This window comes from Hyperolius riggenbachi, chromosome 4 (assembly GCF_040937935.1).
Source record: "Hyperolius riggenbachi isolate aHypRig1 chromosome 4, aHypRig1.pri, whole genome shotgun sequence".
Taxonomy (NCBI): domain Eukaryota; kingdom Metazoa; phylum Chordata; class Amphibia; order Anura; family Hyperoliidae; genus Hyperolius; species Hyperolius riggenbachi.
The window spans coordinates 326,949,575-326,974,299 of record NC_090649.1 but is presented as its reverse complement, the minus strand read 5'-3'; the positions used below and the strand labels follow the sequence as shown (position 1 = coordinate 326,974,299).

At 42.8% G+C, this 24,725-nt stretch overlaps 1 protein-coding gene across 1 annotated transcript in view; it reads right to left on the bottom strand.

The window, feature by feature from the left end:
- Positions 1-23,173, bottom strand: part of LOC137504798 (deleted in malignant brain tumors 1 protein-like) — a 218,666-nt gene extending 195,493 nt beyond the window's left edge. The window contains exons 1-2 of the mRNA XM_068233390.1: positions 23,059-23,173; positions 22,240-22,554 (exon numbers count right to left, since the gene is read on the bottom strand). Of these exons, the coding sequence (XP_068089491.1) occupies positions 22,240-22,554; positions 23,059-23,173 (430 nt within the window). The remainder of the gene's footprint in view (positions 1-22,239; positions 22,555-23,058) is intronic.
- Positions 23,174-24,725: the final 1,552 nt, after the last annotated feature.

Here is a 24,725-nt window from a genome sequence, read left to right as displayed (position 1 = left end):
GGGGTGATGGTCACTCCAACCGAGCCGCTGCTCCCCCGCCAATGTCATTTTATGGGACATGTACACTGCCTGCTTCTCCTGGACCTGACTTATGGGGGTGATGGTCACTCTGACCAAGCTGCTGCCTTCCCCACCTATCGTCCCCACCTACACTGGCACACTGGAGCACCTATAGCACCTATAGCACCTATCAGTGTGCTCCAGGGTGCCAGTGTAGGTAAGGGGGATATGTGCAGCATGTGGGGAGGAGAGTGGAAAGCCGTGGAGGGAGACGGAGATAGACGCAGCTCTGCTGTGCTATACATAATATAGCAAAGCTGTGTGGCGGTGAGCGGCGGTGTGTGGTGTCAGGTACTCGGAGATCTTCAATCAATGTATCAAAGAACGTCGCAAGATAGAGGATATTGGTGTGGGACCTTTTCCGAGGATATTGGCATGGGAAATTTTTTTTAAAGGGAACTCCCAGATGCCACCGTGAACCTCCCAGGGAGTCATCGCCCCCACCTCCTCCGGGGAACCGGAAGTGGGGAAGAGCCCCTTGTCCATGGATTGGACAAGAGCTCTGTGGGGGAGGGGAAGGCTCTCCTCGGGCCCCCCCCCCCCATACCATGGACCATGTGGGCTGGTGTATCTTAGGGTGCGATGCCCCACTCGGCCGGGGCTTCACATTCTGGCTATCCCAGCCTGCATGGGGACAAGGGGTTAGAGAGCATCAAGAGGGGGTGTCTGGTCCCCTAGTGGCCAGACTGCACAATGCCTTCCAACCGGTTTCAGCACAAAGACCATCCAATCTTGTGGACGCAATCGGTGTGCGGAAATCCCTGGAATTCGGCTGCAGCAGACCAGAAGGAGGCGTGCAAACTATAAAACACAAAATATTAGGCTGCTACCATCTCTTTCTAACTGGGGGAAGAGAAGCCAGCTCTGGCTAATTCTAAGACCTGTAAATAAAAATGGTTAACAAAGGCTATTCTGGCTAATAACAACACTTCTCGATAGCTAATCTTCAGAAAGCTAGGATTCATTCTGTGTGGCTGAATAGTAGGTGTAGCTGAACAAATAAACGACTTTAGAGTCTTTTATTATAAATGCAATATAAATAATTAATATATACAGAAAATTATTAAAATCAACAACTAAAGAGAACAGTAACCCAGTATAAAATAAAAGGGAAGAAAATAAACGAATACTTAAGTTCCAGGTTTTCAGAAACATGTCCGCTTTGGGAAACACGTTAAAGTTCCTTTGTTCCAGAGCAAATTTCAAACAAGATGGCCGCTAGCTCAGTCCTCAGGCTAGCAGCTGCTCTCATGTCGGTGTTTTAAGAAGGAGGACTGGGGAGGAGCCCTTGTCGAGTTCTTTTGAATGACCCACATTTTTGGGTGGGGTCTCAGGTTCAGCCCAGGGGCTGGACAGGGTGCGGTTAACCTTCTGGGTGGGACATTTGTGCCCAAAAAATATGACATTTTCATATTTCAGCTCATGCTTCCCGCACACACATAACAACCACGGATTCATATTCTTTAGAATATGACAATTCTTATGACATCAAACCTGGTTAGGGTCACATGTTCTGGCATGAAGCAGCTGAATACCTCGGGTTTTGGTGATGTCCGTGCCACCAATTTAATATCAAAATATTCACTAGACCCGGACCAGCGGAATGATATAATTTTCATACCTCTCATATAAACAGTATACCTTAAACACGCAAAAATCATATACTACATTTGTTTTTAATGTTGGTGGAATGGCTCCAGCATGTCTGGACCCCTGCTGAGTGGAAGGCTTGCCTCTGCTGGTGTCACCAACTGGTATCCTTTCAAATAGCATGTTCACACTTAACTGTGATCTACAAAGACTTGTTTTATGCTGGATACACACCATGAGTTTCCGCGTCTAATGCGTCCGTCGATACGCGTCGATTCGATTATTTCCGAGCATTTCCGAACGAATTTCGAGGATTTTTAGGTCGATTGCCATGTAAAGTATGGCAAATTGACCTAATGATCCATCGAAGCTTGAATCGGACATGTCGGAAATAATCGAATCGACGCGTATCGACGGACGCATCGAACGCGGAAATGTATGGTGTGTATCCAGCATAAGGCAGCATGCAGTGAATGTCAGTGCACAAATAATAAGTTTCCAGGATAGAAGAACAAAAGTAGATCCGGCACCAATCTGCTGCTTCAGTAGAATTTTAATCCAACAGGTACAGTAAGGTTTAACAATGGAAGATACAAAAAGACGGCCTGACAGCCGTTTCGCAGGTCACCCCGTTTCGAGGCCTCTGACGAAGCGGGGTGACCTGCGAAACGGCTGTCAGGCCGTCTTTTTGTATCTTCCATTGTTAAACCTTACTGTACCTGTTGGATTAAAATTCTACTGAAGCAGCAGATTGGTGCCGGATCTACTTTTCTTCTTCTATCCTGGATACATATCTGTTTTATTGTGAGCACAGTTTGCTCGGTAACTTAATCCAACTGCAATATTCCAGCAGCATTGAGTGCCAGTCACCTTTGCATCCTCTGTTTGAAACAAATAATAAGTTATCACGTCATCCGTGGACATCAAGAGAGAGGCACAACCATATTTAAGTAAACAAAGTAGAAGCATAGTATGAAGGTATAACGCGCCACATCAAATTATGTCCAAAGACGCATATTTATTGCACAGAAAATAGGACACATGTGTGCGCACCGGCACAACTGAGTGCACAACACACATTCCATTAAAAATAGATCTATACATGTAATTAAAACCACGAGGTAACCACCGGGGTCATTTAAGCGTACCAAACAAATGCCTTAAAATCAAGTTTATATATACACTTTATGGCTTATATTGCTTCCTATAAGGATATGTTTGCTCAGACTCAAAGTCACATACCCTTACTGCTATTGTATAAGCTGTTCAGCCTCTATTGCCAAAATAGATATGACCGGCTGTTTAGACATTCCCAGTCCATTGTGGCGGACTAAAAAATGCTGCAGTCAGTTCTCTTCAGTGAGTGATATGACTCCTTGTTTCAATTGAAATCAAGTGGCAATAAAGTAAAACCGTGTATACTTGCGTTTAGGAGAATCACTATCTGCTGCCACAGTGGCTTAGCGTAGCGCTCCACGGGGGAACAGTTCAAACCTCTGACATGTCATGAAGTTTGTCTTTATGGGCCCAGTTTTCCTCACCGGTGTTCAATGTGCACTGCGCAGGCATGCTTGTGGCTCAAAAGGTCATTCTTGTACCTGTAGTTCGCGTTGTACTGTCGCCTTACAGATTCAGAGAATTTGCTCCATCTGGTGCCTACAGACAACCAGGCCCTCTCACAGCACTGGCGTCTGCTTGCACTCTTGGCTGGTGTCGCCGCCGCTCAAGGCTGCAGATTCAAAATTTGCGCACCGGATGGAGCAGTGTCATTTACCACATTTAAATGTATACATTTTTCCTTTGAAAATTTAAAATCGATTTTCTCAAAAACTGTAAGGTCTTTTTGAAAAAAATGTTTTCCTCTTGTACCCACTTATCTCCTTAATATACCCTGCAAATTTGGTGATTCTAGCTTGTAAGGGGGCGTAGCTATTAAATGCAAAAATAGCGGACATTAAGCGAAAAATAAACGCTAAAATATTTGGTCGAATTTTCGCTTGTCAAAAAAAAAAATGGTACTTATTTTCGTGAAAATTTGCGTAAAAGAATATTTGCATTTTCGCTCATCACTGAAGGCAATATATTCTGTACAGAGCTGCGTAATATGACGACGCTATATAAATACTTAAATAAATTAGGTGAAAACACCTGTGAGCTGAAGTGGTAAATACAAATTGCATGGTTGTTTTGCTGTTCCTTGCACTCTAATGCTGGGTACACACAATACAATTTTCCGTGCAATTTTCCGACCCGATAATTTTTTTCGCTCGATTCTGCGCTCGATTCTCTTATCTTCACTCGTTTTTCTTATCTTTTTCCATTCACTTCTATGAGAAATTGAGCGCAGAATCGATCGGGAGTAATATCGGACATGAGGGATTTTATCAATCGGATGCATCTATCGCACGGAAATCGTACCGTGTGTACCCAGCATAATACTTTTAGTCATATACCCTGAACAAGCATTGATTTTAGGTGCTCTGACTGAAGTCTAACTGGATTAACTGCAAGCTTGTTGTGTGAGTGTGTGATCCAAACACTACTGCAGCCAAAGAGATCAGCAGGACTCTGGCAACTGGTATTGTGTAAAAGGAAATACATATAGCAGCCTCAATTAAATTGGACCTAAACTCTTGCACAGCAGACAACGAAAACACATATAGTTGCTGAGAATTTCACTCTGTGTGTGTTTACAGTGAGAAGCCTGTCTGATCTCCCCTTATAAGCAAGTAATCAGCAAGTGCAAATCAGGACTGTTAGCTGTGCCTGAGTTGTGCTGGAGTATGCCTTTGTTCTGTGCTAATATATAAGCACTGAAGGTTAACCCTTTCTGTTATCCCAGTACCATCATGGAAGTAAACACTGTGGGTTTATTGTAGGTGTTCTATAAGTTGTAACGAAGAAATATTATCATGTTGTTGCTTATCTTTCAGAGCAGAGAGGAAGTTCTGAGTTTAGGTCTGCTTTAAGGTTTCCTTTACAATATGAGAGTATGCATTAGCATTTTAATTGTGTTTGTGCAGAAAATAAGCAAATTAATAAGATTTTTTATTTACAGATGTCTGGATTAGAGTGTTCATTTTGTGCAAATGTAATATTGGTTCAGTGTAAAACTGCATAGACTTGTGTAAGAATACCATAAATATGCATCAACTTGAAAAAGCAGCTATCTCATTGACCATCTTTTGTCAAGAACTATTTAGTGCGTTACTGTATGGTTGGAAAGGGAGGGCTGAATCAGTTACTGTTAATGTTAGCAGATACCGTTAAAGAGGAACATCAGCCTGTCAAACAAACATACTGTCATTAAGTTACATTAGTTATGTTGATTAAAATAGATAGGTCATAAAATCTCTTACCCACTGTGTTTTAAAAGAACAGGCAAATGTTTGATTTCATGAGGGCAGCCATCTTTTTGGTTGAAAGGAGGTGACAGGGAGCATGAGACACAGTTCCAACTGTCCTGTGTCCTGATCACCCCTCCCAGTTGCTAGGCAACAAGAACATCAACACAGGAAATCCCATCATGCTTTGCACAGCATCAGGGGAAAAATGCCTAGGCAGTTTTCTTTGATAGGGCAGAGCTTAGCTTCTTTGCAGCTAAAAATGAGGCTTATGTAAGAAAAACAAAGCTCTGATGCTGTGAAACTGTTAAAGAAACACCAAGCCTTTTTAGTGCCTCTGAGTAGATTTTTAGTCTGGAGGTTCACTTTAATGTTGAGAAGACTGAGTTACTGGTAAGTTTTTAATATAAATTACCATGTTAAGACTGGATGTAAAACAAGATAATGTCTCACTAAAGTACAAAGAACAAAAACATTTTCCTTGACTTGACTCTGGTGGCTGAATAGTGTAATGGTTAAGGGCTCTGCCTCTGACACAGGAGACCTGGGTTCAAATCTTGGCTCTGCCTGTTCAGTAAGCCAGCACCTATTCAGTAGGAGACCTTGGGCAAGTCTCCCTAACACTGCTACTGCATATAGAGCGCGTCCTAGTGGCTGCAGCTCTGGCGCTTTGAGTCCGCCAGGAGAAAAGTGCGATATAAATGTTCTTTGTTTGTTGTTTGTTTGTTTGACTCCTAAAGGATCTGCAAATAGTGTATGGTAAAACCACTTGACAACCCCCCCCCCCACACACACACACACTACACACACACACGCACGCACGCACGCACGCACGCACGCACGCACGCACGCACGCACGCACACACACACACACACACACACACACACACACACACACACACACACACACTGCATTAGTGGGAGTTCACCTAATCCCCTTTTGGTGTTTCTCTGCTTCTGACTTCTGAGAGAAGGCTACCTATATTTTCCATAATATCTGGTATCCATATGAAAGCCAGTATCTAGGAAGTTGTAGCTAGCTCTCCACAAAAATGCAGTTTATGTACGAATGTATGTATGTTGTATGATAATCGTCCTAAAGATGATATGTTCTCTATTGTTTAATAAAGGAGATACATCTTTGTCACTTGCAAAACCAACTGGTGCCTACCTTTACTTTTCCACTCAGCACAATGCATGTGAAGCAGTCACCACGTGCAAACAGGAACTGCCAATACCAAAAGCAAAGTACATGGATGGAGTTTAGGCTAGGCAAGTATACTGAGTATGTGTGATGGAGTTTGGGGTAGGCGAGTATATTGCATATATGCAGTGGCGGCTCCAGCTTCAAGTTTTTGGGGGGGCTCAAAGGGGGCACAAGGGTTGGCAGGTGGGGCTTACAGGGGGGAATCTGCACGCGGCGATGAAATGGGCGTGGTCATGACATGTGGGCAGGGCTAACTGTAATGTAGTTGCACCAGCTAATGTAGTTACATAAAAAAAATATGAAGTACATGCACATCATGACAGACAGCGTTTCACCAGTAAATGCACATGACAGACAGCTTTTCACCAGTGAATGCGCATAAGAGACAGCTTTTCACCAGTTAATGCTCATAATAACAGACATCGTTACCCCAGTAAATGCACATAAGAGACAGCTTTTATCCAGTAAATGCACATAAGAGACAGCTTTTCACCAGTTAATGCTCATAATGACAGACAACGTTACCCCAGTAAATGCACATAAGAGACAGCGTTACCCCAGTAAATGCACATAAGAGACAGCTTTTCACCAGTTAATGCTCATAATGACAGACAACGTTACCCCAGTAAATGCACATAAGAGACAGCGTTACCCCAGTAAATGCACATAAGAGACAGCTTTTCACCAGTTAATGCACATAATGACAGACAGCGTTACCCCGGTAAATGCACATAAGAGACAGCTTTTCACCAGTTAATGCTCATAACGACAGACAGCGTTACCCCAGTAAATGCACATAAGAGAAAGCGTTACCCCAGTAAATGCACGTAAGACAGCGTTACCCCAGTAAATGCACGTAAGACAGCGTTACCCCAGTAAATCCACGTAAGACAGCGTTACCCCAGTAAATGCACGCAAGTGACAGCGTTACCACAGTAAATGCACATAAGAGAAAGCGTTACCCCAGTAAATACACGTAAGACAGCGTTACCCCAGTAAATGCACGTAAGACAGCGTTACCTCAGTAAATGCACGTAAGTGACAGCGTTACCCCAGTAAATGCACATAAGAGAAAGCGTTACCCCAGTAAATGCACGTAAGACAGCGTTACCCCAGTAAATGCACATAAAGTTCTACCGTAAATGCACGTAAGACAGCGTTACCCCAGTACATGCACGTAAGACAGCGTTACCCCAGTAAATGCACATAAAGTTCTACCGTAAATGCACGTAAGACAGCGTTACCTCAGTAAATGCACGTAAGTGACAGCGTTACCCTAGTAAATGCACATAAGAGAAAGCGTTACCCAAGTAAATGCACGTAAGACAGCGTTACCCCAGTAAATGCACGTAAGACAGCGTTACCCCAGTAAATGCACGTAAGACAGCGTTACCCCAGTAAATGCACGTAAGACAGCGTTACCCCAGTAAATGCACGTAAGACAGTGTTACCCCAGTAAATGCACATAAAGTTCTACCTGGTCAGGAGGGTGGGGGGACAATTTGCAGAGGCTGGGAGGGGAGCCCCATCATTCCCTCACCTCAGCGTACGGGGGGTCCTTTTATGCACGGCGCCGAGCGGAAGATACAGCTATAGTCTACGGGCTGAAGCAGACACTAGAGCTCCAGCCGCCTGGTCCACTCCTGTCTCCTCCTCAGCAATATCGCTCTGCACTACTTCCTGATTCAGTGCGTGCAGAGCGGTATTGCTGAGGAGGAGACAGAAGTGGACCAGGCGGCTGAAGCTCTAGTGTCTGCTTCAGCCCGGAAACTATAGCTGTATCTCCCGATCGGCGCAGCGCGTAAAAGGACCCCCTCCTGTTATCATTCTCTGAGGTGAGGGAATGATAAGTGTCTCGCCCTACGCTAGAGTCGGCCCTTAATTCGGGGGGGGGGGGGCTTTCCGAGGGGCTTACAGTTTCTCTGCTGGGGATTCAGCCCCGGCAAGCCCCAGTGTAGCGCCGCCACTGCATATATGTGATGGAGTATGGGGTAGGCAAGTATACTGAGTATGTGTGATGGAGTTTGGGGTAGGCGAGTATATAGCAAATATGTGATGGAGTATGGGGTAGGCAAGTATACTGAGTATATGTAATGGAGTTTGGGGTAGTCAAGCTGAGTATCCTTCCCACTACATATGTAATGTATACCTTTGCAAAGTGCCAACATTTTTATCAAACCCAGAACCATCAGTTGGACTAGGCACCAATGAATTGGACTGCTTTTTAGATCAATTAATTCAAATATTTGATGGACAAATTCAGAGACATAATGGAATGCAGAAATAATAAAGAGTGTGGGCTCAGACGAAAAATTACTTATTATTGTGGGAAAAGAAGGATGAGCACTTGGAAGAGTTTCTCAGATTGATTCTACCATACAATGCTTTTAGATGACAACGAAGAAAGCAATCTTTTAGAGTAGATTTTTAAGGTTAGGAAAAGGGTAAATAAATATTGTCTGCTCTGATTAACCTTTAAGATACTTTTGTTTAATACTTCATCAAGTTCGTCTTTTAAAATGAATGAATATTTATAATCACCTTGTATACTTTCTGTGCTTACGTAGTAGAAATCTGTATAAAAAAAGTACAGTACCATTTCATAATGAAACATAACGGAGGCATAACATATACATCTGCTTGTGATCAGAGATCACAATGACATTTCAAACATTGAAAAATATGATTAAACCAAAATCAAAGTAAAAGACAAAGTGTGATTTACAAATGTTCTCCAGGGCAAGAGGGTTTATTGTCTGTCCTTAGATAGCATGATATGACCCTTCCCTGGTAAATATCAAACCACTCCAAGGGTTACTGAAAGGGCACTGAGACTGAGATGGGCTATTGCAGTCATGCACTGAAACCTAAAGTAAAACCTTTTTTTTTAAATAAATTCAAAGCTGCCTTGATTTATTTTAATGCCTTTATAACTAAGGATATTTCATGTGGTGAGGTAAGAACCAATGCTGTCATTTTAAAAAGTATATATATTAAGCTATTTTTTAACTGCTTTGTGTATTAACACAAAAGTTGCTCTGATTTTTTGGAAACAGTCAAAGCTTTCTGTTGGTTGTACATTTTAAAAATGGAAGTGGTAATGTATGCTTACTATCACGAAAATAAGCAAAAATTACAACACTAAATTGATTTTCTTGACTTTTTTTTTTGCCACAAAATTTGTGAATAGTATCATGAATTTCCACGAAGTAAATTTAAACACATTGTTCTGTTTTTTTCCCAAGCTTGACAAAACAAGTGTGGATGTTCTACATAATATGGAATCATTGGCCTGTCCCCTAATAAGCATGAGTACATCCAAATCCATACAGGAATGCATTTTGCTGTCTGCCATTTGAAAAAAAAATCCATATAAACATCAAAAAAGGTGCTTGATTTACGTCTCTATGAATTCTATTGATTAAAATTTGGGGAGAATTTTTAAAATATGTTTTGATTATTTTCTTACATTATTTAATTACTGTTTGTTTACTTTGTTTTTCAACTTTAAAGTTAAATTCCCCCCCCCCCCCACCCCGAGATTCTATGCCCTTTTTGTTTGCAAATCAGGCAAAACAGGATAAATGCACATTGACAAGGCAGTAAGCCTGACCAGCATGCCATATAAAGGCTGCCAATCAGAAAGTTGTATTCTTGGATTGTCTGTTTGCTAAAGCTCTGAAAGTCGATATAAGCACTGTCAGTTGGCTGCAGTGGGGAAGTAGCAGCAGGACATGGACTTGGTTGTTAGTAATAGTTACTGCATTGGTTTTCTCCGGCACTCTGGTGTCCTCCCACATCCCAAAAAGATACAGATAGGTTAATTGGTAAAAAGTTACAAATACTGCGCTAATATTGAACAATGGTGTAATAACCGGTGGTGCGCTACCCAATTAATATAATGTCCACACTTCTCACAGTAAAGCTGCGCACTGATGTTCCTATAGATAAACAGTCCTCAGAAGTCAAAGGAAATTGTCTCAATGTTCTGTAGAATCAACAGTATTGCTTCAGCACCAGTTAGCTGACACAGTTCCACTTCAGTGAGATACCACCACCACACCCCAAGCAGTGGACACTCACCGCATTAATATGACCCTCTGTTAGATGGGTCTCCAGCGCCTATCTGGCTGTCCTCTGCCTCTCAAAGCAATTTCTGTCCTCTATTTCTACCTATTCATAGGATCATCACACCTCAAAAAGATCATAATCGAAACCACCATAGCGTAAAACCGTAAAAACTTTTTAACCACTTGAGGACCACAGTCTTTCTACCCCTTAAGGACCAGAGCCTTTTTTTCCATTCAGACCACTGCAGCTTTCACGGTTTATTGCTCGGTCATACAACCTACCATCTAAATGAATTTTACCTCCTTTTCTTGTCACTAATACAGCTTTCTTTTGGTGCTATTTGATTGCTGCTGTGATTTTTAGTTTTTATTATATTCATCAAAAAAGACATGAATTTTGTCAAAAAAAAGATTTTTTTAACTTTCTGTGCTGACATTTTGACACAGTAAAATTTATATATACATTTTTGTCCAAATGTATTCTGATACATGTCTTTGATAAAAAAAAATCCAATAAGTGTATATTTATTGGTTTGGGTAAAAGTTATAGCGTTTACAAACTATGGTGCCAAAAGTGAATTTTCCCATTTTGAAGCATCTTTTCTGAGCACCTGCCAGGTTTCATGAGGTGCTAAAACTCCAGGATAGTATAAATACCCCTCAAATGACCCCATTTTGGAAAGAAGTCATCCCAAAATATTCACTAAGAGGCATGGTGAGTTCATAGAAGATTTTATTTTTTGTCACAAGTTAGCGGAAAATGACACTTTGAAACAAAAATAAAACAAAAACAAAAGTTTCCATTTCTGCTAACTTGTGACAAAAAAAAAAGAATTCTGCCACGGACTCACCATGCCCCTCTCTGAATACGTTGGGGTGTCTACTTTGCAAAATGGGGTCATTTGTGGGGTGTGTTTACTGTCCTGGCATTTTGGGGGGTGCTAAATTGTAAGCACCCCTGTAAAGCCTAAAGGTGCTCATAGGACGTTGGGCCCCTTAGCACACCTAGGCTGCAAAAAGGGGTCACACATGTGGTATCGCCGTACTCAGGAGAAGTAGTATAATGTGTTTTGGGGTGTATTTTTACACATACCCATGCTGGGTGGGAGAAATATCTCTGTAAATAAGATTTTTTTGATTTTTTTTTTACACACAATTGTCCATTTACAGAGATATTTCTCCCACCCAGCATGGGCATGTGTAAAAATACACCCCAAAACACGTTATACTACTTCTCCTGAGTACGGCGATACCACATGTGTAACACTTTTTTGTAGCCTAGGTGCGCTAAGGGGCCCAACGTCCTATGAGTACCTTTAGGATTTCACAGGTAATTTTGGGGCATTTGGTTTCTAGACTACTCCTCAAGCTTTAGGGCCCCTAAAATGCCAGGGCAGTATAGGAACCCCACAAATCACCCCATTTTAGAAAGAAGACACCCCAAGGTATTCTGTTAGGAGTATGGTGAGTTCATAGAAGATTTTATTTTTTGTCACAAGTTAGCGGAAATAGTTTTTACTGGGTTTTTTCACAAATTGTCATTTTTCGGTAACTTGTGACAAAAAATACAATCTTCTATGAGCTCACCATACTCCTAACGGAATACCTTGGGGTGTCTTCTTTCTAAAATGGGGTCATTTGTGGGGTTCCTATACTGCCCTGGCATTTTAGGGGCCCTAAACCGTGAGGAGTAGTCTTGAAATCAAATATCTCAAAATGACCTGTAAAATCCTAAAGGTACTCATGGGACGTTGGGCACCTTAGCGCACCTAGGCTGCAAAAAAGTGTCACACATGTGGTATCGCCGTACTCAGGAGAAGTAGTTTAATGTTTTTTGTGGTGTATTTTTACATATACCCATGCTGGGTGGGAGAAATATCTCTGTAAATTACAATTTTTTTATTTTATTTACACACAATTGTCCATTTACAGAGATATTTCTCCCACCCAGCATGGGTATGTGTAAAAATACACCCCAAAACACATTATACTACTTCTCCTGAGTATGGCGATACCACATGTGTGACACTTTTTTGCAGCCTAGGTGCGCTAAGGGGCCCAAAGTCCAATGAGTACCTTTAGGATTTCACAGGTTATTTTGAAACATTTGGTTTCTAGACTACTCTAGGCTTTAGGGCCCCTAAAATGCCAGGGCAGTATTGGAACCCGACAAGTGACCCCATTTTAGAAAGAAGACACCCCAAGGTATTCCATTTGGAGTATGGTGAGTTCATAGAAGATTTTATTTTTTGTCACAAGTTAGCGGAAATTGATTTTTATTGTTTTTTTTTTTCACAAAGTGTCATTTTCCACTAACTTGTGACAAAAAATAAAATCTTCTATGAACTCATTATACACCTAACAGAATACCTTGGGGTGTCTTCTTTCTAAAATGGGGCAGATTAGGGCCTGATCTGATGGATAGGAGTGCTAGGGGGGTGACAGGAGGTGATTGATGGGTGTCTCAAGGTGTGATTAGAGGGGGAACATATGCAAGCAATGCACTGGCGAGTGGATCAGAGGGGTTCTGGGGGGCTATCTGAAGGTGTGGGCAGGTGATTGGTTGCCCGCAAGGGGCAGATTAAGGTCTGATCTGATGGGTAGCAGTGACAGGTGGTGACAGGGGGTGACGGGGTGATTGATAGGTGATCAATAGGTGATTACATGGGAGAATATATGCAAGCAATGCACTGGCGACTTGATCAGAGGGGGTCTGGGGGGCTATCTGAGGGTGTGGGCCGGTGATTGGGTGCCCGCAAAGGGGCAGATTGGGGTCTGATCTGATGGGTAGCAGTGACAGGTGGTGACAGGGGGTGATTGATGGGTGATAAGTGGGTGATTAGAGGGAAGAACAGATATAAACAAAGGCACTTTGGTGGTAATATGATGGTGGGTCTGCGGGTGATCTGATGGTGTGGGGGTGATCAGATGCCCGCAAGAGGCAGGTTAGGGTCTGATCGGATGGGTGGCAGTAAAAGGTGGTGACAGGGGATGATTGATGGGTGATTGACAGGTGATTGACAGGTGATTGACAAGGGAGAATAGATGTATACAGTACACAAGGGGGGGGGGGGTCTGGGGTGCATCTGAAAGTAGGGGGGTTGATCAGGAGCCCCCAGTCGGCAATTAGGGACCTAATCTATAAAATAGACAGATAGTGACAGGAAGTGATTGATGAGTAATTAGGGGGCGATTCGAGGGAAGAACAGATGTAAACAATGCACTTTGGTGGTGATCTGACGGTGGGTCTGCGGGCGATCTGATGGTGTTTAGGGGTGATCAGATGCCCGCAAGAGGCAGGTTAGGGTCTGATCGGATGGGTGGCAGTGACAGGTGGTGACAGGGGATGATTGATGCGTGATTGACAGGTGATTGACAAGGGAGAATAGATGTATACAGTACACGGGGGGTCTGGGGTGGATCTGAGGGTAGGGGGGTGATCAGGAGCCCCCAGGGGGCAGTTAGGGACCTAATCTATAAAATAGCACTGACAGATAGTGACAGGGAGTGATTGATGGGTAATTAGGGGGTGATTAGAGGGAAGAACAGATGTAAACAATGCACTTTGGTGGTGATATGACGGTGGGTCTGCGAGCGATCTGATGGTGTGGGGGTGATCAGATGCCCGCAAGAGGCTTGTTAGGGTCTCAACGGATGGGTGGCAATGAAAGGTGGTGACAGGGGGTGATTGATGGGTGATTGATGGGTGATCAGTGAGTAATTAAAAGCGAGAACAGATGTAAATATTGCACTGGGGAGGTAAGAAGGGGTGGTCTGAGGGCAATCTGAGGGTGTGGGCGGGTGTTTAGGTGCCCGCAGGGGGCAGTTTAGGGTCTGATCTGATGGGTAGCAGTGACAGGTAGTGATTGATGGGTGATTGACAGGTGATCAGTGGGTGATTATAGGGGAGGATAGATGTATACAGTACTGGGGGGGGGGTCTGGGAAGGATGTGAGGGGAGGGGGGTGATCAGGAGCCCCCAGGGGGCAGATTAGGACCTGATCTAAAAAATAGCGTTGACAGATAGCGACAGGGGGTGATTGATGAGTGATTAGGGGGGTGATTGGGTGCAAACAGGGGTCTGGGGGTGTTCAGGGGGGGTCTGAGGGGTGCTGTGTGCGATCAGGGGGCAGGGGGGGGGCAGATCAGTGTGTTTGGGTGCAGACATGGAGGGCTGCAGCCTGCCCTGGTGGTCCCTTGATCACTGGGACCACCAGGGCAGGAGGCAGCTTGTATAATACACTTTGTATACATTACAAAGGGCTTGATTCACAAAGCGGTGCTAACCTACTTAGCACGTCTAAAGTCTTTAGACGCGCTAACCAGGGTGCTAAGTAGGTTAGCAATGGATTTCTCAATCAGATCGCGCGCTAACTTTGCGCGCGCAAAGTTTTACGCGCGCTAAGTCCCATAGGCTTTAATGGGCACTTCGCGCAGGGCGCCCTGCGCTCTGTGCAGTACGCGCGTAAAGTTTTACGCGCATAAAGTTTTATGCGCGAAAAGCTTGTTTAGACGTGCTAAGGGGGTTTTCACAGGCGTGCTAACAGTTAGCACCGCTTTGTGAATCAAGCCCAAAGTGTATTATACACTTTGCATGCGGTGATCGATGGGTTAACATCCCGCCGGCGCTTACTAACGGCCGGCGGGATGATGTCACGGATGGACGGAGCCTGTTCCCATGGGCAGCGCGCGTCACCAGTGATGCGATCGCTGGCCAGACACGCCTTAAGGACCCGCCGCCGATGTGCGTATTGCGGTCCTTAAGGCGTCCACTTTGCGTCCTTAAGGCGTCTACAATAATAAAAGAAATTTGCACTCACAAGCGTATACGTGGTAAGCAGGCACAGAGTTTTATTGGGCTCTACCCCATTCGTTGCCCACTGGGTGGGCTTGGTTGCGCTGGTAGGTTCGCCTCCCTTCTCGTCCCCTCTGTCTCCACGTCACCTGTTATTGGCCGCACGCTTGACTAGTTTCGTCGCGGTCTGCGACTCATCAGAAGCATGCGCGGCCAATTTCTCAACTTCTAAAAATAAGATATTCACCCCTCCCCCCTACCCCGGAAGTTTATGTCCACGGCGAGATTTGACCAATAGACCGTGCAGGTTGTCCGGAAGTCTCTCTTCCCAGAGATCCCCATGGGCAGTGACGTCGCCGCACATGCGCCCTCCCCTCTTACTCGCCGGAGGTCAGTCAGCATAGCGCATCCTTGGATACGGTCACATCAGGCCGACCCTGCCCACTCTGCCTCAGTCACTCCCCTCAATCTTACCTTAGTGACGGGCACAACTCGCTGGAAACTCCTCCTGGTGGAGAGTTTAGCCGATTCCTCGTCATCACGGCAACCCCCTTTTTCCAATGTTAATTCAGTGTTTGAGAGCGCTGCACTCTCATTGAGCCAGCCGTTCCAGGGGCCTTCTTAGGGTATAGCTCTTACATACTTAGTGAGGTATAAAATACCTCTTATTAGCAGCCTAATGTTTAGGGATTTACAAAGTATAATGCTTTTATCTTGGAGCATAGGCAAACGCAGGGGAGGATTAAAGCTGCCCAGAATCCCCCTTCAGACCAGAGCCAGTGCAGTGTCTGGGGGCAGGCACAAGTTGAGACATCAGAATATCTGCAGGTATCCTGCAGCACACAGCACTGCCCTATTTCTTTCCCTGCTACAGTTGACTTTGGATGGAGCAGTAGCGTCTGTACAGAGCATGGAGCAGCAGCGTGTGTACAGAGCATGGAGCAGCCCTGGGGAACTGTGCCCTGCTGGGTGAATGCTTCACTTTCCCCTTTATTAGAAATGTCGGCTGTCCTCATTATTATCTGTATTCAAACTGCTCCTGATCTATCCTGTTGTCGGTCGATCAGACAGGAAATTGCATTGCATGTATCCAGCATGATGTCCTACCATATTATTATTCTGTATTGTGCGTGGCTGAGGGAGACCTTTCAGGAATCCCCCCCTTGAAAATCCTGGGTTTGTATCTGAACAGGTGACGTGGAGACAGAGTGGATGCAAAGGGAGGCGAACCTACCAGCGCAACCAAGCCCACCCCGCAGCCAACAAATGGGGTAGAGCCCAATAAAACTCTGTGCCAGTTTACCACGTCTACGCTTGTGGGTGAAAATTTATTTTATTATTAAAACATTTTTACAGTTTTACGCTATGGTGGTTTCGATTATGATCTTTTCGAGGTATGATGATCCTATGAAAAGGTGGAAGTAGAGGACAGGGATTGCTTTGAGAGGCAGGGGGCGGCCAGATGACCCCATAGGCGCTGGAGACCCATCTAACAGAGGGACATATTAATGCGGTGAGTGTCCACTGCTTGGGGTGTGGTGGTGGTATCTCACTGAAGTGGAACTGTGTCAGCTAACTGGTGCTGAAGCAATACTGTTGATTCTACAGAACACTGCGACAATTTCCTTTGACTTATGAATACTGTTTATCTATAGGAACATCAGTGCACAGCTTTACTGTGAGAAGACAAGTTAATTGGCTTCCCCCTAAATTGGCCCTAAAGCACTAACATATTACGTAGTGCTGTAAGGGGAGACAATGCAATTTTGAACAATATATGCAGGGACATTACAGCATTAAACAATGGTACACAAAATAGTGAAACAAAGAGAAGTCACCAAATCCATATGGACAATCTAAGTGGTAGAGTGGTGGGACAAATTGGGAGGGGTGGGGTGGCAGTTCAATGGGGGGATTGAACTTATGAACATGGTGGATAGGCTGTGATAAATAGATACTTCTTTAATGAGAACCCGAGGTTATAGTGATATGGAGGCTGTCATATTTATTTCCTTTTAAACAATATCAGTTGCCTGGCAGTCCTGTTCATCCTCTAGCATCAGAAGTGTCTAAGGAACAACCATAAAACAAACATGTGGCTAATGCAGTCAGACGTGAGTCAGAGCACCTGGTATGCATGCTTGTTCAGGGTCTATGGCTAAAAGTATTAGAGACATGATGCAATTTGCATCCTTTAAAGAGAAATATATATGGCAGCATCCATATCGCTCCCACCTCAGGTTCCATTAACTTTCAAAAATCTTTTTTATTGGAAAACAGAACATAGAACATTTCACGCAGAGTAAACACATGACATGAGAATAGTGCAACAGTGAAATGAGCTTATAAAAACTCAATGAGTAACAGTTATAGATAGATGAATAGCTTCAAAAGCAGTCAATAACACTTTCTCCTTAATTTTGGCTTCAGAATAAACACAACGGAGGACCTGATGCACCCTAAAGAATTCTGACAGGGGAGGTAAGAATGTTCCTTAGAATTGTAGGGAGAACATATACCGTACGTCTGTCTACCAAAATATGCCATAGGGTAGTCAGGTTAGCTGGAGCGCACCATTGGAATGGCAACATATTATGGCCGACTGGAAAGTCAGGGTTATCGAATAGCTTGAGTAGCTGAAAAGGCTTTGATTACAATCTCTTTGAACCTAACTTCCTTCCAGATAGTCACCATAAGTGGGGAACTCTCTTTAATATGAGGATGTGTACACTGACTGGCCCATTAGACATCTTTTCATGACAGTGGCAACAAAAGAGAATTTTCCACAGTCACCTATTTAGGGGCATGTGCTTTTGCATAAACCATAGGGAAGAATGCGAGCTATGTGTGCATCCACATAATTTCCCACCATCCTATTTGTGCAACATCATCAGTCTGTGTGAAATAATACCACATTTTCACTACCAAATAAAAGTAAACATTTATTTTCTGCAGACAAATAGTACATCAGCTTAGGGATCCATGTCATCTGGACAGATGTCACCACCCTGCCCAATAAATGTATAAGTCATCCAGGAGTGTAATAATTATTGAAGTGACTTAAATAACAGAGTAAAGTTCCATTCAAAAAGCTTTGCTAGATTATTAGTGATTTTCGTGTTCCATTTAGAAGTTTCCTTGAATAAATTGAAGGTGGGGGCGACCCTGATGGGTGGGCTGAGGGAATTTCATAGACTAGTGGTTGCACTGGAGAAGTCCTGCTGCCTCGTGAGCAAGCAAGTGATGTATGGGGCGTACATCTGTGAGGTGTTGGTGGAGCAGAAAGTTCGGAGATGTGCATAGGGATGGTATGGTGGATGAATTTGTGTGTCAGACGGAGCAGTTTAAATTTCATTCTGACTAAGGGGGACAGAATTTTAAAGCAATGAACACAGAATAAGATGTCTGTATTTATTGGCTTAAATAGACCCCATAGATTTATGTAACAATTTATTGACTGGCATGGATATCAATAATTATGTTGATTTGTTTTTTTTTTCTTAAATATTTTTACAGGTTAAAATCAATATAAAAACAAACACAATTACCTCTGTTTATGCCTGTAGGTTGTTTGGAGGCTGTGCAAAAATAAGTGCATATATATGTTTTTAAGTAAGAATGGCATTCCTTATAAATGTTTATTATTTTACAAATTGTATTGTTTACAAAGCCACAATAATTTATCTGACATATAATCTCAGCCTGACTGAAATCGAAGGAGGAAGATACTGTACTCTAGTGCCTACCCCAAGCATAATCACATTAGTTACAATGTTACTCTCTGTACACTTGTACACTTGAGAGATGTGGATTCAATATTGTAATGCAAATATATTGTGATAAGAGTCACTATATTTTTTATGAGTTTTCACAACCAATCTTATTTGTTGGCTTAAGTTATTGTAATGGTGGCCACTAATCCTTTTCATCCAATCTTACCAATTCTATGTAATATAAGGGAACTGCCTAAATATCCATTCAATATGTCCATTCAATTCACCCTTATATACATAGATTTGGTCAAATTGGATGAAAAAGATTGGATCATAAGTGGTCACCTTAATGTCTACAGCTAAGGGTTGGAGCCAGCAAACACCAACATCTGCATTCTACTAGAATTTGCTGCATTTCACCAGGAAATCTGTCTGTCAGTCGCTATTTCATTATTTAATTGTAATTCACACTATGCACATGGCATTATAAGGCAACACATTACTCCGGGGGAACTCATTGCCCATACAAACAGACTGAAAGACAGCTTTTTCCCATCCGCCATAAACTTGATGAACTCTGAATCCTCTCTGAAATAATTAACACTGTGTACAAATTGTTTAAACATCTGTAATACCTGGCATACTTGTATAATTTCTTCTCTTCCTTGTTACTATTACTATGTTCCCTATATGCACCGTGGGGTTCTCATGAAAAGTAATTTTGTTGTGTTACACAATGACAATAAAGTGAATTGAATTGAATTGAATTGATCACATTAAGGGCTGGTTCACACTGCAAGAGCTTTTTCAAAGTGCTTGTGATTTTAAAAACGTTTGCTAATATAATGCTAGGTGTGTATTCTCCCTAGAGCGATGTGATTTCATAAAAATCACATCATCATAGCATTGCATTAGCAAGAGCTTTTCAAATCACTGCCACTTAAAAAGCTCTTGCAGTGTGAACCAGCCCTAACTTAACACACTTCCTAAGGTGCAATACAGGATAACATGTGCATTACAAAGCAATTGTTTATGCTATGAAAGTGCATGTTTTAAAGGGACTCCGAGCACCTCTCATGGGTATGCTTTTAAGCCAGACGACTTCCAACAAAGTTGTGCTATGACCCCTCTGGAATGGCCATGCGTGTCACTTCCTCTTCCTGCTTCATTCAGTGATGCACTTCTCTAACAGAGAATACAGGGGTGACCCGGAAGTTATAACATAGCCAAGATGGCAGCCGCAATTTTTAAATTGAAATTGAATTAAAACTATTTGGTGTAGAATGGCAAAATTCAGGCATCAAATGAAAGAGGAGAGCAGAATCTACAGAAAGGTATGCATCTTTAAGTACTTTGCAGTACTGGTCGGAGTCTCTTTAAAGGCATGCCCATGAGAGGTGCTCGGAGTCCCTTTAATGTATGTGCTTTGATATGCATGCCTTATAACGCAAGTATGCTATAGACAGTGTAAATTCAGCCTTCACGTTTCCTACTCAGGAGAAAATGAGGTGCAAAGGGATGTAGCCATATTAATATTTGTTGCCATGTGTTATGCATCATTGCAAGTGTAAGCTTTGTGTGCAAGAGTAAATGTTGATTTGAATTTCAGTTGGCCACATCCCTTTAAACCTCCCTTTCCCTCACATGGCCTGAGTAGGATGAGCACAGCTACTTTGTGTGTTTGAATGCTTTTGGAAGCCATATCAGCCAGGATTCATGCTGTATCGTTATGCCACTACAGCCCATTATTGCAATGGTGTAAGAATGAGTTTGTAGCTCCTTGAATGGCTGTTTGGACGCATCTGTGTGTGTGTGTGTTCCCCTCATCTTAAGGTTAAGAGCCCCAGATGTTCCCAGACCAAATTTCAAATTGTATGCATAGATTGTCTGCTTGCATGCTTGTCTGCTGGTATGAGTGTACTGGTGTGTAACTACAGGGGAGTAGTCCCTGCAACTGCAGGGGGACTCAGAGCCATAAGGGGGGCCCAACTACTACTTCACTCCCTCGGATAAAGGGCCCGTTTCCACTAGAGCGAATCCGCATGCATTGTCCGCTTGTGAGTTCGCATAACCAATACAAGTGGATGGCCCTGTTTCCACTTGTCAGTTTCCTTCAGCGTTGTTCTGTGCAGGATTTTTCTGCACGGTAGAGTCCGCAGAATTTACCTGCATGTGGAGTGCAGGCGAATAGCAAGCAATGTATTTAATAGGGAAATCGCATGCGTTTGTTGCATGCGTTTTTTCACGCGATTTTGTGTGTGATTTTGCATTGAAAGTAATGTAAATTGACACAGGCAGTGACATGGTTAAAATCGTATATAGCCTGCCTATGCAAAATTGCGGCAAAAAACGCATGTGATTTCGTCAGCGGTGATATGCAGCGATTCCGCACCACAATAGTGGAAACGAGCCCAAAGGGGTCCAAGCTTCAGATCAGGTGTTTTTGTGGCTACACTTGTTATGTGTGTGAAGATTATGATGTTCACACTTGTTTTATGGCCCTTGCAAGATGGGCCCCTAGGCTGTGAGGGTCACCAGGGGTAGGCAAGAAAAGTGGTGTGGTGAAAACTAGGGGGTCTCATCAAGGTGTTGCTGGGAGGCCCTATGATTTGTTGTTACGCCCCTGAGTGGACCAATCCTAAGGAGGGAACCTTGATGATTTTCGGTGGGTTGTCTTAAAGCGGAATATAACCCAGCATTTCAACTTTGCTCTAAAACATTATTTACAGCATACTATATGCAACCAGCATTTTTTTTTACTAGATCAGCATTGGAAGGGTTACACAGAGCTTGAAAGTTCAGTGCAGAGAAATGCTGCCGCAGCCGAAGTTAGATAATGATACATTTAAGTAAACAGAATGTAACAAGTGAGGAATGTTACACAGTCTCTGGCTGTCCTCCAGCTCCTGCACAGACAGAGAGTGTGTAACATTCCTCACTTGTTACCTTGTGTTTACTTAAATGTATAATTATCTAACTTCGGCTGCGGCAGCATTTCTCTGCACAGAACTTTCAAGCTCTGTGTATCCCTTCCAATGCTGGTCTAGTAAAAAAAAAATGCTGGTTGCATACAATATGCTGTAAATAATGTTTTAGAGCAAAGTTGAAATGCTAGGTTATATTCCGCTTTAATTGAAGAATGCTGCAGTATTTTTGGAGCAATAAGATCCTCCATTTTTATTAGGCAATGTTTGTTGCTGTGTGTGCTATGCGTTGCTGCAAGTGCAAGCATTGAAAGCAAGGGTTAATCTAAGTAACCCTAAATGCATCATGACAAGGAATACTCTATTCCATTGGCTTTATGTGAATGAAAAATAACAACCTCTTCCTCCTTTTACATTTTTTTAAATTAATAATGCATTATTAATAATTTGGTTGTGCTTTCATTTACATTCAAATGACTGTACATTAGACAAATCAATTGTGTAAAATTATTGTTATTGGAATAGTGGTTATTTACCTGAACAGATGACCCCAGCAACTTCATGAGCTCGGCAGCCATGGCTTCCCCACTGTCTGTGAGAGCACTGCCAAAGAAACTGTTCATTTCCAGTACAAGTTACATTATCGAGCACTATACTTCCAGTGCCTGGCCCAAAATAGGCATTGTGCAGAGCCACAACTGCAGATCCACAGCTCAGCTGCTTGCACACAATTTGTGCATCCGGGATGTCCCAGCTGTCATCACATACTGTTCCCCAGGCATTGTCATAGTAGACTTCAACACGCCCAGCACATCCATCCCAGCCACCCGCGAGTCTGACAGGAAAGGTTTCTAACACAAGCACAGAATTACATTATGTTATTGGACAAAGAAGTATCTATATATATATATATATATATATATATATATATATATATATATATACATATATATATATATATATATATATATATGTATGTATATATATATATATATATATATACAGTATATATATATATATATATATATATATACACAGTATATATATATATATATATATATATATATATATATATATATATATATATATATATATATATATATATATGTTTTCTCATATCTGGATGCTTTTTTAAAAATGTGGTGGGTAAATCAACTCCTACCACACATTCATTGCACTTTCAGAGCTTCTGCAAAATGGACGTAACAATGACAATAAGTGGACAGAACAATGACACTATGACACTATACAGTATGTCTTTCCAAAGGACAGCACCCACCACTGCAAGTCAAAACATGCAATTACAGTCTGCACTGTGTAAGCAGTCCTGTTTGTCACTTAGGGCCGGTTCACACCGGCTTCTACCCGGCTTCCAGCGGCGTCCCATTTGCCGGCGTCTCGTACAGGAGCTTGCACGCTGAGTTTTGGCGGCTTCCCGTTGCTATCAACGTTTTTCGTCCCCGCCAACATGACAACACAGGGGTAATCGACCCTGGACACCGCAGGGTCGTCTGAATCGACTGGGAAAATCAGAATCAGAATGAAATGCCAGTAAACGATACACGCCACCCGATACAAATGCTCCCATACACTTGAATGGGAGCGTTTAATAACATGTTGAGTGACACCCAGCAGTGGGTGGAGTAAGTGGGAAGAAAAATACTCCTGGACGACAACATGAATTACTCGTTGAGTGGTCAAAAGGGGAAAGTGGCTGCCATACACACACTGTATTCTCAGCAGAGGCAGTTGTTATTGGTCGAGTCTCACCTAGCGTGTATGCTGAGCATACATATCATTAGACCCTTGATCAGGTTGTATGCTTAAAGTAAATAGAACAAACAGTTGCAAACAGATACACTGACTAAGCAGCAGGCTGGTCTTTTACTTAATCTGTCTGAACTGGCTATGGCATCATTGTGCATCATTATGGTTGTTTCCAGTGATTGCTGTATTGTAACTTATGAGAAAATTGTGATTTTTACCTAGATGACTCGGGAGCAGGGCAGAAAGGGAATGGGGACACTGGGGAGTTAAAATATATTGACTCCCATCACTGCAAGCCATGTTCACAACTCATCTGTTGCCTCTACCTATAAGTCTGCTAAAATCACTTGCAATACCCCAGTGTGTCACCAGGACAGGAAATCAATGGAAATGTGCCATTTAATGGCACATTTCCATTGATTTTGGCTGTATTCCACAACATCTAGGGTGAAATCGGTAAAAACTGCTATTCTTGGTTGAAGCTTACTACTGGCTGAATCCAAGATGTAATTAGTAAGATGCCCCACAATGATTACTGATCTGTGCTTTGAATCGAAACTGGTTTTGTGGTATCAGGAGATAAAGTGACTCCAAAGGTCCAAGCAAAAGATTTATTTACGGTAGATAATTGGAACATGGTAGTAAATGCAATACGCTTACAAAGATACTGCTTCTTCCACATAAAAGTTAGTAAATACAGGTTATTTTAGTTTATCATATAATCTACAACCGTTCCAGTATATATTATGATTGTAGGCTCTATGAAGCACTCTTTTTTTCTAAGTTAACCCCCAAAAAAATGTTACAGCGGAGTTCCCCAACCTTGTGTTCAAGACACACCAACAGTACATGTTTTGCATGAAAACAGGAACATTCACAGGTAGGGTAATTAGTGTATTAGGCTGATTAACCTCCTTAGCGGTAACTCTGAGTCAGGCTCGGGCAAGAAATCCGCAGCTCAGAGAGGTAACACCGAGCCTGACTCATGGTAGCCGCCAGAAGGTATAGGCAGAGCCAGGGGCTGTTCGCTTATGATGCCCCTTGAATCTGAATGATGTGCGTTAGGTGACATCTTCTTAGGAGCATCATCCCAACCGCGCCCCCCCTCCTCACTGGCTGACGAGATTTACCTTCTCGAAACGAGCGGTGGCCCCGACCTGCGCGTGGTCATATACAGTCCGTCAAAAACTGGACTTGCCTTTTTTTTATATAAATACCTGTTATGATCATGTCTGCAGCGTTTACTGCTGGCTGC